The sequence below is a fragment of the Mytilus californianus genome, unplaced genomic scaffold (genome assembly GCF_021869535.1).
Source record: "Mytilus californianus isolate M0D057914Y unplaced genomic scaffold, xbMytCali1.0.p SCAF_12, whole genome shotgun sequence".
In the NCBI taxonomy this organism is placed as follows: Eukaryota; Metazoa; Mollusca; class Bivalvia; order Mytilida; family Mytilidae; genus Mytilus; species Mytilus californianus.
Genome location: NW_026262604.1, coordinates 64,568,847 through 64,586,653, shown reverse-complemented (window position 1 = coordinate 64,586,653; position 17,807 = coordinate 64,568,847). Strand labels below are relative to the sequence as shown.

Genomic DNA, 17,807 nt, shown 5'->3' with positions numbered 1-17,807 from the left:
GGCGGGTAGTCTCATTTACAATTCTACTACTCTTCTTTTTATTATAAATGATGCTTATCACAGATGCTTATCACAGATGCTTATCACTGCCGGTTTTTAGTTGGGTTCGTGTTGACCAGTCTTTCGATTATTATTGTTGTGTTTTGTAGGATATTTGTCTTTTCTTCGGTTTTCGTTCTTTCGTCATTATGACATTTTTTTCAGTTTGTCTTAAACATATGAATTTGAATATCCCTTTGGTATATTCTGTCTATCTTTAATGGTAATTGTTTGATCAAAACGAATATAACGATACCGATCTCTTTTTGTTCTACAATTATGATATCCTGGACAACCATATTTAGAATTATTGATAATTGCTTTAGTGCTAGCGTTGGAGAATACAAATAAGGACTAGGTTTATGAATTATGGATGGAAGTGACGTGGTACTTTTTTCTCCAAATAAGAGACCTCACAGTGACTTTGAGAAGGAGCCTACATCAATAAAAGCGCCATTCCTTTACTTTTGGTTTTTCCGTGTACTTGTAGGAATTTTGTGTCATAAATTTATAATCCATATCTTTGTTTTCAATTATGTGCTTTGGGTCGGTATGAAATAAAAAAATAAATTATTGCATTGCTTTGCATTGCTTTGTTTTATTGGCAATACTATACCCATTGAATTAATAAAGAGCTGAAGACTCAACACATTCTAATCTTAATATATTAAACAAACATGTTGTTCATGCATCATGTAACGGTTTATTCTAATGTCGCGTTTGTTCCGGGTACACAGTTATCGTCCTTTGATTTTCGTTGTCCACGAATATAGTCCCTAGTGTGGACAGTGTGTTACTTGTCGATTTTTTTTATACCCCTTCCAAATTTTTTTCTCCATGTTTTATGACTCAAATAGTAAGTAGGGGGGGGGGGGGGGGGTGAAATGACACTGTAAAAAAATTTGGGTCATGAATTTTAAAGTTAAGTAGTGATTTGGTCCAGCTGAAAAATGTAAAAAATTAGCACTTCGGAAGCTGTCAAAAGATTTGAAGACCCCCTTAACATGAAATTGTCCATATTTTGAGTTAGAGCCGACTAAGTTTTCTATAATTTTGATATAATTTGTTCCAAAAGTAGTACAACACACTGTAAAAATATTATTGAGAAAGCGCAGGTGGGATATTTTTAATTTTCATTTATTGTCTAAAAGAAATGCACAACGAAATAACTGTGTACTCGGACCGTTTGGTTTGAAGATTGTTAATAGAAGGGACGGCGATTTTCCTTATATTGATAGTTTTACGGCCTTTTACATTACACACGTAGACGGTGAACTAATTGTGTAGGATACATTTGTGCTCACGATAAAAAAATGTCCATAATATAGCAAAAATTAATTTCACTCGAAAATATCTCGTTTCACGGTAATAAAAATACAAATAATAAAAACAGTAATTATAAACAAAAATAATAGCAAATGTACTTCGACCAATGCAAGGAATCGTTAATACTGTAAACGGTTTTATGTTTTGACTATACAAAACGAAAAACATGTTTATTGTTTTCACTTACGGAGCACACACCAACCATTTCAAATTACCAGTTCGAATAGACAACCAATAGCAAACAGATGTCAACCATAGCCCGCTACGGACTTACCAAAATGATAAAGCATAGAACATAAAACAATTAATAAAAAATATATACACTTTGTCAGTCAATTCTTGGGTCCTCATGGTATGTTTTCAAGCAAGAAGTCTAGGGTCCACGCGTCTTTTCCTCACGAGGTGATATTTAACAAGATGTCACATGCCATATACAGCAATAAACTTGTCATCGCGATATACTTTCAAACTAAAGGCCTATACATTGCGTCTGGTCATCACGAGATGCTATCAAACGAGAGGGTACATGGCGTAAGAAGCTATGCCGCATTGGTTGTCTTTGTTCCTCGACATTTTGATATATCCATCTAATCCCCAGCTTTCACTCCAACTGAAAATATATATACACAATAAATAATTTGTTTTCCATGAGATATTGTGGCATGGTATTAATCTATATCTTATATTTACATATATATAAATTGTTACAAATTTGTTAATCAATTTCATCCATCACTCAGTTAATTCAATCTTATTTTGCATATTAAAAGTGTTTTTTTTTATTCCATTCATTCAAAAAAAATTCTTATTTTTTTTTAACTAAAATTTCGTCATACCTGTTCTTTACCAACCAATAGTCCTGTTCATTCTGTACACCATATCCCACAATTAAAACTGCATGGTCAATGAAAGAGGTATTGCAGGCTGGTTCGTCAAACACTCCTGCAATATATGTAAACAGCGACCTTAGTGACCGTTCATGAACTATTTTAAATGAATTAAATAACCAGCTATAAACATGGAGTATTGGTCAATGAGACAGCAACCGTTCAAAACGAGACAACTAGAGGTAACATACAATTTGTACAAATAGACACAACTGTCAAACAAAAACAAACAGACAAAAAAAAAAACAACAAAAAAAAACCCACATACAAATGAAAACAAACAAACAAAAACAACAAAAAAGAAGGCAACCAATACGATAAATGTAACTTTTGAGGAGACCGACATTTTCAGCGGAATACCATGTTGTAGGGTTAAACTTGTCTTGCTTTATGTATCATGCATCGATCATTTGAATAACAATAGATGCATATTTTTACAGACACTAACACACGTCTATAGTACAGGTATAAATAAAATCAAATACACAAGTAAAAGAAGAACTATAATAGACTATACTGTATCACTCACATTATTGTAAGCAAGCTTAAAGAGCTTAAAAGGTTAATATAGTTCATGTCATCCTATACTGTAATATCGGTAACTGTACTTCATGATTTAAGGTCAGAATATACCAACCAGGCCCTTGAAAAAACTCTAAAATCACTTAAATTTTAAGTGTTTGCGTTTTTTGTTCACTGTCCACTCGAATTTGTATTCTAACAAGGAACTTACCTCTCTCATAAAGCTGAAATTTTCTGTCAGCATCAATAGCTACTGATATCGGACCGACTGTTGCTACGGCAGATTTTAAAGCCTGTTCATCCCCTTGCGGGATTTTAGTATAACCTGTGTCTGTAGCTCCGACTTCGGACTCTTGAAATCTACAGGTCCCATTCTAACAGTTATACGAAGAAATAATGAATTGAATTTTCTGACATTCTTTTAAGGCTTGATAATACGGTTCATAGTGCGCTATGCTTTACAGCCTCCTATATGTTTCATTATATATTCATAAAATGTGTACATTAATAGATTCATACACGAAGATGCGCATATTGGAAATATACTCCGTTGACAAACCACTGAGTTATGTTCAGTTTTATTCCTGATATTCTGGACACTGATGAAGTATCACCTTCACTTCAATAATATTAATATATCAAAAAATAGATATGAGGACTAAAAAAACGTGAACGTAGGGTACAGGTAATGGTCCTGCTTTCTAGTTAACAAGCTATTGTCTGTTGTTACGTTTCTCTATATCGCATTTGATAAAATGAACAAAATATTTTACTAGGTTGTATACTATTGCTTGTAATTTTCTTAAAGACAAACTCAATTTCCTGTTCGCTAGCAAGTTGTTTTTGAAGGGACCAGATTTAAAGAAAAAAGACAAGAATAACACAGTAAGCACATAATTGTGTTGACCTTAAATAAATTTGGTTTTATGTAAGTCATTTTTTTATCAAACAGCTCTTCAACTGTTTCGGTTCTTATATACATCCTTGGCTTTTATAAATATTATATAAATGCGCATGCAATTTATAAAGAGTCGTGTTCATTATTTTGTCATATAAATATGATTACCCGGGCTTCATACGGGTAAGATGATTCTGTATCTATTCCATTATTGTCTTTAACATACTGGAATGCACTGTACATCCAGCCTCCAGCACACCCATCGTTGCCTTCAAATAAAAAAAAATTTATGTCAGCAAACCAGCAATAAAACTTTTATAAAACACATCGTTACATTGTATCTTTTTACTTCGATTTAATCATCATGGAGTAGGTTCGCGAGGGTTTAAAAGGTATAATATAAAAAAAATACCGATTCCAAGGAAAATTCAAAACGGAAAGTTCTTTATCAAATTGCAAAATCAAAAGCTCAAACACATCAGACGAATAAAAAACAACTGCGATTTTCCTGACGTGGTACAGGCATTTCTTATGTAGAAAACGGTGGGTTGAACCTAGCTTATTCTCTCACTTGTATGACAGTCGCAAAGAATTAAAATGGGGTGTAAGATTTTATTGTTTTTAATCAGGTCAAAATGCTACATAATTTAACATATACATAGTTGGATATTACTATTTATACACAATGACTTCTCTTTGGCACACTGAAATAAAACGATTTTATGACCCTTCGTTTTGCAAAATTTGTGGTGTAAGTCAGTTTGGTCAAATGATTTTCATCATTTTAGCATTTGTGCAGTTATAAGCAACACAATAACTGAACATGATAATCTCAGATCGCGAACAAGATTTAAAAAAAAATCCTCATATTCGACAACATCTTCAAATATGTGCTGACTTTGGAGACTATAATGTACTCTTTGTAGATATGTGTTTACCTAAAATTATGGTTTTTGAAATAGATTCATGACAACAAAAAAAGTAATATTTTTGATATTTTATTATAAAGTTGAATTTCAAGGTCATATGTTGCAACAATTGAACCTTGTCCTTTTGTCATTTACTACAGTTGACTTAACAGAAGCGATGTCGCACTTGATGTAGTTATCTGGAGTCGATAAACTATAATTTACTTTAACGAATCGAATCGTTGGCATTTAATCGCACGATTAGTAAATACAATGATTAAATTTTGTTGTTTAACTAATTATGTCAGTGTATAAGTTTATCACTGAGTAGATTTAAAATCATATGATTTATTTTTGGTAATAAGCAAGTTTTTCCTACAATGCCTTGTAAATCAAACCCTATATATTACTTTTCTGCTTTAAAATTATAGCCTTCTTCTTATATACCTAGTTTTTGGATGCCAAATATGATTGAATTGTGATAGCTTTAAACATGTTCTTTGAACAAAAACCATGTTTGCATTGCAACAGCAGCCATATTAGATATTTAAATTGTATGATTAACATTTATTACAACCACATGAGGTGGATTAAGTTTGGCGACATACTAAGCATTGTTTACGGTGTTAAATTGAACGACATATTAGACAACATACTAATCATATGATTATTCTTAATCAAATCATAAAGAAGTTTTAACGACCCGTTGAACAACAGACCCCAGTATTATAACACATTTGGAATTGACGTTGGAACAATAGTCAACTTGTTTTGTTTTTTTCGATGACCAGAGAAAATCCTATAACTCAAATGTTAAATATGCTCGATCACCTATTACAAATGCGTTATACGAATGACTTAAAGGTACGATACATAACCAAACTATAACTCAACTCGAATGTCCTTTCCAATGAATGCATTTCAAAGTAGTATCCACTTGTGTAATTGGTATTTTTATTCCTTATGTCCAGTGGCAAATGTTCTATGTATATTCAGAATGAAAATAAATTAACAATAAATCTAAGAGGTAAGGTCTTGTTAGTATTAACCGGGGTGACTGTTAGAAGCGATGCTTGCCAATGAGAAATGAGGTTATGACGGATATTGATCAACATTTTGCTATGTAACACGGACAAGTTCCTGTAAGATTTCTTTATCGTGTATAGAGTGTGGCACTCTCCTTACACGAGGCATCACAATAAATATTTAAAATCCGACAGAATGCAGCCAAAACGGACGCCCCATTTAACATTTTAGGAATAAAGACTTCCATGGATTACCATAGTAACCATTTGCATACCTCAAGCATCCGTTGGGGAGTACTCAATGTAAAATAACGAAGACAGTTTACATTAAAAACATGTGAGGTTACACTATAATTTCAAAATTATGTTTCTTTTTTATGAACTCAAATATTTGGCAAAGCTTACAATTCTTATCATGTTACTGATGCAACAGCGTTATTTTCTCCATATTGCATTTTCGGGTTTTGTTTTTCTTAGCGGGGGTGCTTATCATTTATCTATTTGTTGACTTGAGTATCAACATGTATATTACAAATATGCCTGATATTTACCATACTTAAAAGTACAATCTACGAGATTCTGTTCTGATAAAGAAACCAAATTCCCTGTTTTCCTGAAATGTTGACCCTCCAGGGCACCAGTGGAAGAAAATGACCAGCATGATCCACATTGTCCCTGAATAGAATGAAATGTTTTATATTTTTTAAATTTATACCGTATGACCTCTATGGTATGATGGCGGTCAACTTGACATGTGTCCTTCAAACAACTTCCTCGACATTAGCAAATATTTTTTTTTTGTTGTATCTGCATTTTTTATGAAAGATTCCTTTTGGAAAAAACATAATAAATCCATTTCCAACGTTTTTGTAAATAACTAACGTGGAATAATTTTCTACAAAATTTCAATGAATATCTTCAGACATTAGCTCACTCGGAGATGCATGAATCTTATTATAAGACATCATGTAAACGTAATACAGTACGACAGCTTAACAATTCAAAATTGTCTACTCAAGCTCCTACTACATTTTTAATCCTCTCAATGATTATATATCCATATTGATAAGTAATTATTCTTTCAAAAATAAGCATTTTGTTAAAAGCAAAAGCATATTGGCGTGTTAGAAACATCTAAGCAACACTAACCAGAAATAAAGGCAATTGTGGTATACAGATGTTCAGAAAAGTATCTGTGTCCCCAAATACAATACTTTACACAATACACGAAGCTTAAATAGGCCCGCTTAAGGTAATGTACTTGATCATGTTGATAACTGTATAGCTTTTACTATTCTTTATGTTAGATTTGAAAATTATCCGAACATCTCTTATTCCGACCATATTATGTAATCAAGATTATATTTGTATGTAGTTCAGGATTTCGAAGGACGGATATTTTTCTGAAGTTGTAATTTTAATCGGAAAACTGATTCTGATTAAGAATGTTTGTATCTATCTTGGATTACCATAAAACATCAACTCTATTGTTTGCTTTTCTCAGATTAGAAGATTTAAACAAAAATTATGGCAGTTTGGGGAAAAAGAAAAGGAAAACGAGAAACACATAAAACAAGTCTGAGAAAGAATAAGTATACCGACCTGATCTTTGACAGTAGTAACATAGCCTTGCTGTCGCCAGTCAACTTCTTCGGGAATTTGGACATTATTTGGCGGGAGATATGTAGAGCCACCGTTTATGACATCGTTTGACCTTTTGTATCCTTTCATTTTCTGAGTCACTTCTATCTCTGACTGAAATTGAAGAATAAAATTTGACGTGAATTTTTAGTTAAAGAAGATCATCAAACTAAAATAGACTGTCGTGTTTTCATCAACACTCAATTTTTGTGTTAACGCATATATAATTAAATAAGTCTTTTTAACGCACTTTTTTTTTAAAACTGAAGTTGATGTTGTTTCTCTTCGATTGATTACAAGAAATTGTTCTGATTCAATATTCTGAATAAGTCATGGTAACGACGAAATAATACTCGTAAGTTTTCTCACTGACGATATCTTCACGTAACGTTCTATTGTTAGTCGAGTTTGTGCATTTTTACAGTATAACAAACAATGTTTGGTAATCAATGCATATTCTGACTTAATCAAACGTTTAAATTCACATTCAAATTGGCGCTTTCAATTCACTTACCATGTCAGCAAAATGATTAATTCCAAGCCAGTAGCTATGTTCTCCACGATCTGCTGCCATATTGTGATGCTCGATAAAACGGACATTGTCTTCCCAGATCACTCGTCTAATAAAACGTAACAACTTTAGTCATATTTCATCTTTAATCAATTTTTTATTGAGTAGTAGCTGATTTGAATAGTAAGACAATGTACCTGTACACATTTCTGTGGCCCAACACAAATGATATATGGTTAAAATTTGGTCACGACGTACTAAAACAAAAGGTACACATGCTCATAAAGAAGAAGAGATTTGATATAATATTCAACAGTGTTATAACAAAACCCAAATAAAAATTGCTCAAAACATATGCATAACTGTTTATATATCAAGACACATAAAGTCTAATAACGTCATATATAGAATGAAAATGGAGCCAATCCTTGCTATTTATCAGGAAGTTTTTAAATATTATAGATGGTGAACTATATATAAAACATTAATAAAGAGTGACCTAACTATATAATGCTAACACTTAACAGAGGTCTTTTGAAGACATTTAATGATGTGTCTTCTATTCGATCAAAGTAACCCCTATCGTGTATTGCCTCATTGACACACATTCTACAGTTCATTATTGCAATATCATGTTTTAAGTATTCATAAAGTTAAATAAACATTAAAGGACATTGGTTTATGACATATTTCTTGTCTTAAACATAGAAAACTCAGCACTACATTGTGGATATTCGAAAAACTAAAAGCTTACCTTTGCAATTCTTCATTGTTATCTTTATATATTTTATTATATGATTTCTTGTATGATTCCCATTCATTATTCAAACGAATTGATGTGAATTTCAGAGATAAAGAAACTATATTACCAACAAACAATGATGACAGTATGGCGTAAAACTGAAATAAAAACAATTTGAATTTGGTAAGACGAAAACAAACATTAAGCCCTTTTCAACTGATATTTATAGTTTGTTCTTATGTTTTACTTTTACATCACTGTCCCAGGTTATGTATTAGGGGAGGGTTGGTGCCTTCAAACATGTTTAGCCCCGCCTAATTCTGTATGTGCCTGTCCTAAGTCAGGAGCCTGTAATTTTGTGGTTGTCATTGGTTCATGTCTGTCATATTTGTTTTTCGTTAGAAGTTTTGTTATTAACTAGGCCGTAAATTTTCTCGATTGAATTTACTCATATTATTCATGTAGGGGCCTTATATAACCGACCTTACGATATGGTTTTTTTCTCATTGTTGAAGGCTGTACGGTTGCCTATAATTGTTACATTCACTTCATTTGAACTTTAGTGGATAGGTGTCTCTTTGACAATCACACCACATCTCCTTGTTTTTACACAATTTAACAAATGTGTTTCCGTTTATTTAACAGAAAACAGTTATGACCTTTCTGTGTTTTTACAATTTCTAAATATTTGTCAAAAATGAACAATTGTATGTAAAAATGGATTTAAACAATAGATTGTCTTTTGAAATGGTCAACAAAAACAAAATACTAGTATTTTTAAATGACGAATTCATTGACAAAATATTGTTTAACAACTGTAAGTGCCATACGTTCAAGGTCAAGCTTTCGAACATGGTTAACCATTAACACCACGTGTATGTTTCCTGTCACAAGACAATTTTTATTTAGTCAAAACACACTAGTATTATGTATATCTGTGATGCCACGTGAGCATGACCGTACAATTATCAAACATCACAATAAAACTGTGTCTTCAGCTCTTTATATTTGTTAACTTTCTTAATCTTGAGTTCGGTTAGAAATTTCACACATATTTTAAAAAGACATATAAAAAACAACTCATAAACTTAATAACTCTTGGAAACTAGTGAATACGTACCATATTTATTAGTTTTGAGGTTCATCTTTACGGGTTTTTTAATCAAAATAAACCTTCCCAAATTCGCTGCTTGATAGTTTTAAGAATGTATATAGAACGCCAAAGAAGTAAATTGTTCAATTGTTATTAACTTAACTTCCACTGGCAAATATTTTATGCATAAGAAGGACGAGAACAAATTAACGATACGTTCAGTTGTAGTTTGAACAATGAGTCGAAAGGAGGATATTTAAAGAGCCACAGGAAAATGAAGATGTGTTGTTAAGGACATACATTTTGCCCTGCAACCGGCCATCTACGGAACCTTTAGAGAGTTGCTGAAAGGTTTCGTAAATGTGCAGAGAGTGAGAGAGAAAATTATCTATATACACGAGGCGAATTTGACGTCTTTATTCCTACTAGACGTGGCTGTAAATTAGGGAATCCCATATAGCTAATCCATTCTAAACGGGGGCTTTTTTTTACCAGACCTCTTACTGTCGGATGGTAGGTAGAAGACCAAGTGTGACCGTATGTTTCTATGTAGTCAACCGCAGTCAAACCTTGCAGTGCCTGCAGAAAGATGCAATATTTACATCTAAGAATAAAACACATAAATGAAAATGGTCAAAGTTGCATGTTGACTGAAGTTTTTGTGTAAAATTACAAAATGTATAAGTTAATATTGTTGCTGTAGTATATTCAATACATACCTGCATTTTGTAACTGTAGTATCAATGGAAGAAATACTTCAAATTCAGTTTCACGACGGATTAAGAAAAACCCGATTGTGTTGACTCACTTTCTCGTGATGCCTTCAACTTCCTAGTTAAAAATAAACCGTAAATACCTGAACTTTAAACTTATTCCGATCGATTGAATAACACACTTAAGTCTTTTGAAGAGGTTTTTACAATGGGTTTATTTAGAATCATTGTTATATTATTATACATTAGGTTTTAGTGTTACAAATAGTACACGCACTACACTACTATTAAATATAATACATTTACACATGTTCCAATTCTTAAAGCAAATATGAAATCAAATTGTCCTACATTAGTACATTTGAAAACCGACCATTGTTTATCAAAGTAGATTGCATTAGCGATTTCATAACAACTAAGGGGAGACATAATCTCTTGCAATGCTAAGATAAAACGTAACGAATTTTCTTTTGACAGAAGGGACACGTTAATTACTTTAAATTAATCACAAACTGGTGTTTACCCCCTGCATCCCCCAATGGAATGAAATAAACAAAAACATCGTGCGTATTGATTAAACAACAACTGTTACAGTATAATAATGACTAAGGTTCATTCAGTCAAATCGAAATTGTTATAATTAGTTTATATTATAACTGTAAACACCAAGTGCAATACAATTTGTTAATAAATTTCTCAAGTAGATTATTACTTCCTTAATAAATCTATTTTTGTAATATATTTGGTAAACGTGATATCTAAATTTCTTGTAATTATCATTGAAGTATTCAGATATATGTTTTGGCAAAGATGCTCGTTAATAACCAAATAAATTGATTGATTGAGTGTCGTTTGGTTATCGTTACGTGGCAAATATTTCATGCATTTTATGGACGAGAACAAACTTACATTTAAGACAATTTGTAAGATTAACAAGTTAATGTGTGGATCGACCTGAACGTATTTGTTGACTGCTCTTGACAAATTATCGTTTACATGTAAAATAAAGGGGGGCTATGATATTACTTTCGTTTTATTCTAACACAAAATATCCTGTTACAGGAATAACAACATGATAATTAATTATATTATTGTTGGTAATTAAATGACAAATGATTTTAAAATAAGAAAGTTCATGTGTTTCTCAGACTATTGATGACGCCATAAAACTAAATCAATTTGATATGAACTGATTGATATCTTACTCACGGAAAATATGGTTCATTTATTAGTTGGAGTTTGCTATGAACTAGGTACTCTGATATCGATACTTTGTGATTGTTTGTTTTCTTTTTCGCAGTGCTGATCTGATGAATTAATGATTTATTCTTATGTTGTGCTGTCACACATATATCCCAGTCTTGGGTAGGGTTTATAGCTAAAACACATTTTGAACCTGCCCCATTCTTTGTGTGTACGTGCTAACCTTATATAGCTCAGTGTACGTTATAGGCTAACTCATTGTCAAAGGTAGCACAGGGCCATAAAGTTGTTATCACCCAAGTCATAAGGTCCCTGATGGCCAGTTGTCTCTTCAGCAATCTTACTAGAACAAAATTTCATGCTAGTTAAAATTGATTCCAGGTTGTTAACAAACAATATGCCGTTTAAAAATCTGAAGGTATTGTACAAAATATCTAACAAAAGATCTACGTTATGTCTTTATAAAGAATATCCATAAACTTTTGGAGCGGAAGAAGTACAAAGCTGCACAATAAGATGTACTGGTAGTCATTATAACAATATGTTATATCCAAAACGAACATAATATTTACAGGAAAACACATGAGTAACACACACTGACCCTTTATTAAATACAGCTGTTCCAGTGCTTGCAAAGAAGTTTTTACAGTTTAGGAATAATTATTTCGCTGTATTTTATTGTTGTTCACAACATATCATCACTCATTTCTTAATTGTCGTAAGAGAACAGAAATATTATGTGGATTGGCCGAAATGAAAAATAAAATATAATGGAAAGGTTCCGTGTGTGATTAAAAGAAATGAATACTATGTGTATGTTCAGTACAAGCATTCTATGCCTCTTCAATCTCCCTCTTACTTTTGGCCCACATGTTATTCGGTTATGTGTGTCGTTTTTTGTCGTTTTTTTCCCCTTTGGAGTGGTGTTTTGGAACTTTGTTCTGCCCTCTGATATAATGTTTTTATAATATATGTTGTTCTTTTTATATATAATTTAGTTTACACACTATCCTCTGTTCCTGAGGTATGTCTTATTTTTATCACAAAAAGTAATGCAAATGAAGTAGACTTTGCAATACTAGTGTTAGGCATGATTCTTCTGAAAATTGCAAATATAAACGTCCGTTTTCGGGATTCTGGGGGTTTAAACACCTTTGCCACAGACAAACCTTATCCTTCTGATAAAAGTTTTGTCAGGATATACGCTAGAATCATATGTAAGACATATTACTGATTAATTAATTAATTACAGAGCAACACAATGTTAGCAGAAATATTTATTATACATATATCTAAGAATTACACGTGTGGCTAATTGTTGTAATAGTTAAGGTTGATATTCATGATGCATAAGGGTGTAGTCAGAAATGTAATTTGATGAAACGTTGTAAAAACGTAAGGAGACAGTTGTGTAAGAACATCTGCTGCTTCTAATAACTACAGCTTGATTTAAAATATCTGATTGTTTGGAAATTGCGTTAAATATTATCACATTTTTAAAATTAAATGTGAGGATCTCATTAGATTGTACATGCTAAGTACCATGTGTCGTTTACTCTCTTTCGTTAATTGCAATTAACCTGAAATGTATGAAACAACAACATTTGCTTAAGACATTGGGTTGGTAAGGCAATAATTATAGTTTTATCATTTACTCCCAATATATTACATACGTAATCAAATATCATTATAACGATTATGTGACCTTTATTCCGTCTACAAATTTGAGTATTTAATTGAACAAGTGTGAAGTGGCATTTATTCTATCTTCATCAGAATCTTTATTCTTTGACATATGTTTTATTATAAAAACAGTTTTATATTGGTCTTTTGAAATATCTTACAAACAGTCTACACAATGTATGTCATAAATTTATTGTAACGTTAATTAAAATATAAATAAATAACAATTAGTCTTTGTACCAATAGTTGGGGTCATAAAAGACAGATATCTTGAACTGTTTCCAGGTTAATATTCAAATAACTAGATGTGTAATGATTGCCAGTGAGACAAATATCCACGAAAGACGAACCGACATGGATGTTGACACATAGAAGTCATCGATGGGCATACAAAAAACAGGCTATCAAATACCTTATTTTGAATTCTTAAAGGTCCTAGGATGACACAGTACTAAATAATTAAAATTGAAAACGAACGGCCTGAATAATTACAAAAACAATAAAAGCAACGGAGAGCGACCATCGACGCATGCTGGAGTACTAGATGAACTTACTCACAGAAAATATGGTTCATTTATTAGTTGGAGTTTGCTATGAACTAGGTACTCTGATATCGATACTTTGTGATTGTTTGTTTTCTTTTTCGCAGTGCTGATCTGATGAATTAATGATTTATTCTTATGTTGTGCTGTCACACATATATCCCAGTCTTTGGTAGGGTTTATAGCTAAAACACATTTTAAACCTGCCCCATTCTTTGTGTGTACGTGCTAACCTTATATAGCTCAGTGTACGTTATAGACTAACTCATTGTCAAAGGTAGCACAGGGCCATAAAGTTGTTATCACCCACGTTATAAGGTCCCTGATGGCCAGTTGTCTCTTCAGCAATCTTACTAGAACAAAATTTCATGCTAGTCAAAATTGATTCCAGGTTGTTAACAAATAATATGCCGTTTAAAATTCTGAAGGTATTGTACAAAATATCTAACAAAAGATCTACGTTATGTCTTTATAAAGAATATCCATAAACTTTTGGAGCGGAAGAAGTACAAAACTGCAAAATGAGATGTACTGGTAGTCATTATAACAATACGTTACATCCAAAACGAACATAATATTTACAGGAAAACACATGAGTAACACACACTGACCCTTAAAAAAATACAGCTGTTCCAGTGCTTGCAAAGAAGTTTTTACAGTTTAGGAATAATTATTTCGCTGTATTTTATTGTTGTTCACAACATATCATCACTCATTTCTTAATTGTCGTAAGAGAACAGAAATATTATGTGGATTGGCCGAGATGAAAAATAAAATATAATGGAAAGGTTCCGTGTGTGATTAAAAGAAATGAATACTATGTATATGTTCAGTACAAGCATTCTATGCCTCTACAATCTCCCTCTTACTTTTGGCCCACATGTTATTCGGTTATGTGTGTCGTTTTTTGTCGTTTTTTTTCCCCTTTGGAGTGGTGTTTTGGAACTTTGTTCTGCCCTCTGATATAATGTTTTTATAATATATGTTGTTCTTTTTATATATAATTTAGTTTACACACTATCCTCTGTTCCCATGGTTCCTGAGGTATGTTTTATTTTTATCACAAAATGTAATGCAAATGAAGTAGACTTTGCAATACTAGTTCTAGGCATGATTCTTCTGAAAAATGCAAATATAAACGTCCGTTTTCGGGATTCTGGGGTTTAAACACCTTTGCAACAGACAAACCTTATCCTTCTGATAAAAGTTTTGTCAGGATATACGCTAGAATCATATGTAAGACATATTACTGATTAATTATTTAATTACAGAGCAACACAATGTTAGCAGAAATATTTATTATACATATATCTAAGAATTACACGTGTGGCTAATTGTTGTAATAGTTAAGGTTGATATTCATGATGCATAAGGGTGTAGTCAGAAATGTAATTTGATGAAAAGTTGTAAAAACGTAAATACACAGTTGTGCAAGAACATCTGCTGCTTCTAATAACTACAGCTTGATTTAAAATATCTGATTGTTTTGAAATTGCGTTAAATATTATCACATTTTTTAAATTAAATGTGAGGATCTCATTAGATTGTACATGCTAAGTACCATGCGTCGTTTACTCTCTTTCGTTAATTGCAATAAACCTGAAATGTATGAAACAACAACATTTGCTTTAGACATTGGGTTGGTAAGGCAATAATTATAGTTTTATCATTTACTCCCAATATATTACATACGTAATCAAATATCATTATAACGATTATGTGACCTTTATTCCGTCTACAAATTTGAGTATTTAATTGAACAAGTGTGAAGTGGCATTTATTCTATCTTCATCAGAATCTTTATTCTTTGACATATGTTGTATTATGAAAACAGTTTTATATTGGTCTTTTGAAATATCTTACAAACAGTCTACACAATGTATGTCATAAATTTATTGTTACGTTAATTAAAATATAAATAAATAACAATTAGTCTTTGTACCAATAGTTGGGGTCATAAAAGAAAGATATCTTGAACTGTTTCCAGGTTAATATTCAAATAACTAGATGTGTAATGATTGCCAGTGAGACAAATATCCACGAAAGACGAACCGACATGGATGTTGACACATAGAAGTCATCGATGGGCATACAAAAAACAGGCTATCAAATACCTTATTTTGAGTTCTTAAAGGTCCTAGGATGACACAGTACTAAATAATTAAAATTGAAAACGAACGGCCTGAATAATTACAAAAACAATAAAAGCAACGGAGAGCGACCATCGACGCATGCTGGAGTACTAGGTCGTTGCTTGGATTTTGCAGATAGAGAATATTGCGGAATAAACATGTCTGTGAGCCGTCAGCGTTCCCCAACGACGATATAGTGATGAACTTGTTTTGTTACATATCATTAACTCATGGAATTGAGTGCCTGTACTTACGCACTTTAACCCATATCATCATCATGATCATCTTCTTTACAGATAATGTTTCAACAAAATCGAACATCTTTCACCTTTACAGTACTTGCAGAAACAGTTAAATAGACCTACATGCTTTTAGTCGGAAGACATACATTGACATGTTATGTTCTCCTCATTAGCGATTTATTCGTATTCCTTATTATGTATGTATGTTGTATTAAACATACAGTTCTTGCCTGTAATATGGAGCTTATTATTTTGAATATAAGCCCATTATTCAATTTATTTGTTTTGATTGCCTTTTTTGCGCTTCTTCTTCTTCTTCTTCTTCTTCCTGGTACGGGAAAGACTCCGGTGCTGGAGTGTGGAATATCCCGGAACTGTACATGCAAATAGATGTCGAAAATCCTGTTATAATAAGATAAAAATATTTGCCACAGTTCAATTACAATTTAAAATAACATTAGTTGTAACTTAATGCTAAACATATTCACATTATGTACAGTGGCTTAAATACCCAAATAATTAGCCAGACTAGAACCTCCAAATGTTAAGGTGGAGATATTACCTTTGAAGGATTCTAGGGAGGGTGACATGCAAATTGTTTCTGTGAAATCGTTCCAGACAGCAATAGTACTTGGGAAAAAAGATGATTTAAAAAAAGTCTTTATTTGTATATATATGTCGAAATTTATGTAGGCCTCTAGTTCGCCTGTCAGGTTGTGTCAGGACGTCATTAGTGACTTCGACCAACCCCCCCATTAATCTTATAAATCAAAACAAGCTTAGCTTTTGTTCTACGGGATTGCAAGTTTTCCCATTTTAGTTTGTTTAACATACCAGTGACAGCGCCTGGTGATCTATCGTTATATTCATTTAAAACATACCTTGCTGCCTTACGCTGTATCTGCTCAATTTGGTTTATTTGGCTTTGTTTGTACGGATCCCATATTGGTGAGGAGTACTCGACGGTCGGACGCACAAGTGATGTGTATGTAAGGTTTTTAACCTTACGTGTACAGTTTTTCATGTTTCTACCTAAAAAACCTAGTGTTTTATTTGCCTTTGAAGTTATATTATTAGTATGGGGCCCCCAATCAAGATCATTGCTTATTGTAACTCCTAGATACTTGCTGTCTTTGACAGATTCAAGTACATAGTTATGTAATTTATATTGAAATAAATTAGTTTTCGACTTTTTAGAAATATTTATGACATAGCATTTTTCAGGATTAAATTTCATTTGCCATTCAGATTCCTAATTTTCAAGGCTTGATAGATTTTTTTGGAGTGCTTGAGACTCATTTATATTATTTGATGTTTCATAAAGTAAACAGTAGTCAGCAAAAAGACGAACCTTACAGGAGACATGCTCAGGTAGGTTGTTTATGAATAACAAAAATAAAGTTGGGCCTAATAATGTGCCCTGAGGAACACCAGAGTCAACAGCTAATTTGGAAGATTGAACACCGTTAAGCAGGACTTGCTGTTGCCTGTTTGACAAAAAATCTTTTATCCAAAGTAAGCTATTTTCACGTATACCATAATAATTAAGTTTTGTTATTAATCTTTCATGGGGGACCTTATCAAAAGCTTTAGAAAAATCTAAAAGTATTGCATCAACTTGATTGCCTTCTGCCAAGTATGCTGATAACAAGTTGTGCTTCACAGGAACGTTCAGTCCTAAAGCCATGTTGGCAATCATT

The 17,807-nt window shown here is 32.3% G+C and overlaps 1 protein-coding gene across 1 annotated transcript; it reads right to left on the bottom strand.

Moving 5' to 3' along the window:
* Positions 1–617: 617 nt before the first annotated feature.
* LOC127722192 (procathepsin L-like) lies at positions 618–10,470 on the bottom strand. The gene is made up of 9 exons (XM_052229091.1): positions 10,312–10,470; positions 8,512–8,657; positions 7,761–7,866; positions 7,208–7,360; positions 6,157–6,280; positions 3,841–3,941; positions 2,986–3,148; positions 2,202–2,307; positions 618–1,975 (listed from the first exon to the last, which is right to left on the bottom strand). The coding sequence occupies exons 1-9, from the start codon at positions 10,315–10,317 to the stop codon at positions 1,876–1,878; spliced, it is 1,005 nt and encodes a 334-aa protein (XP_052085051.1). The 5' UTR covers positions 10,318–10,470; the 3' UTR covers positions 618–1,875.
* Positions 10,471–17,807: the final 7,337 nt, after the last annotated feature.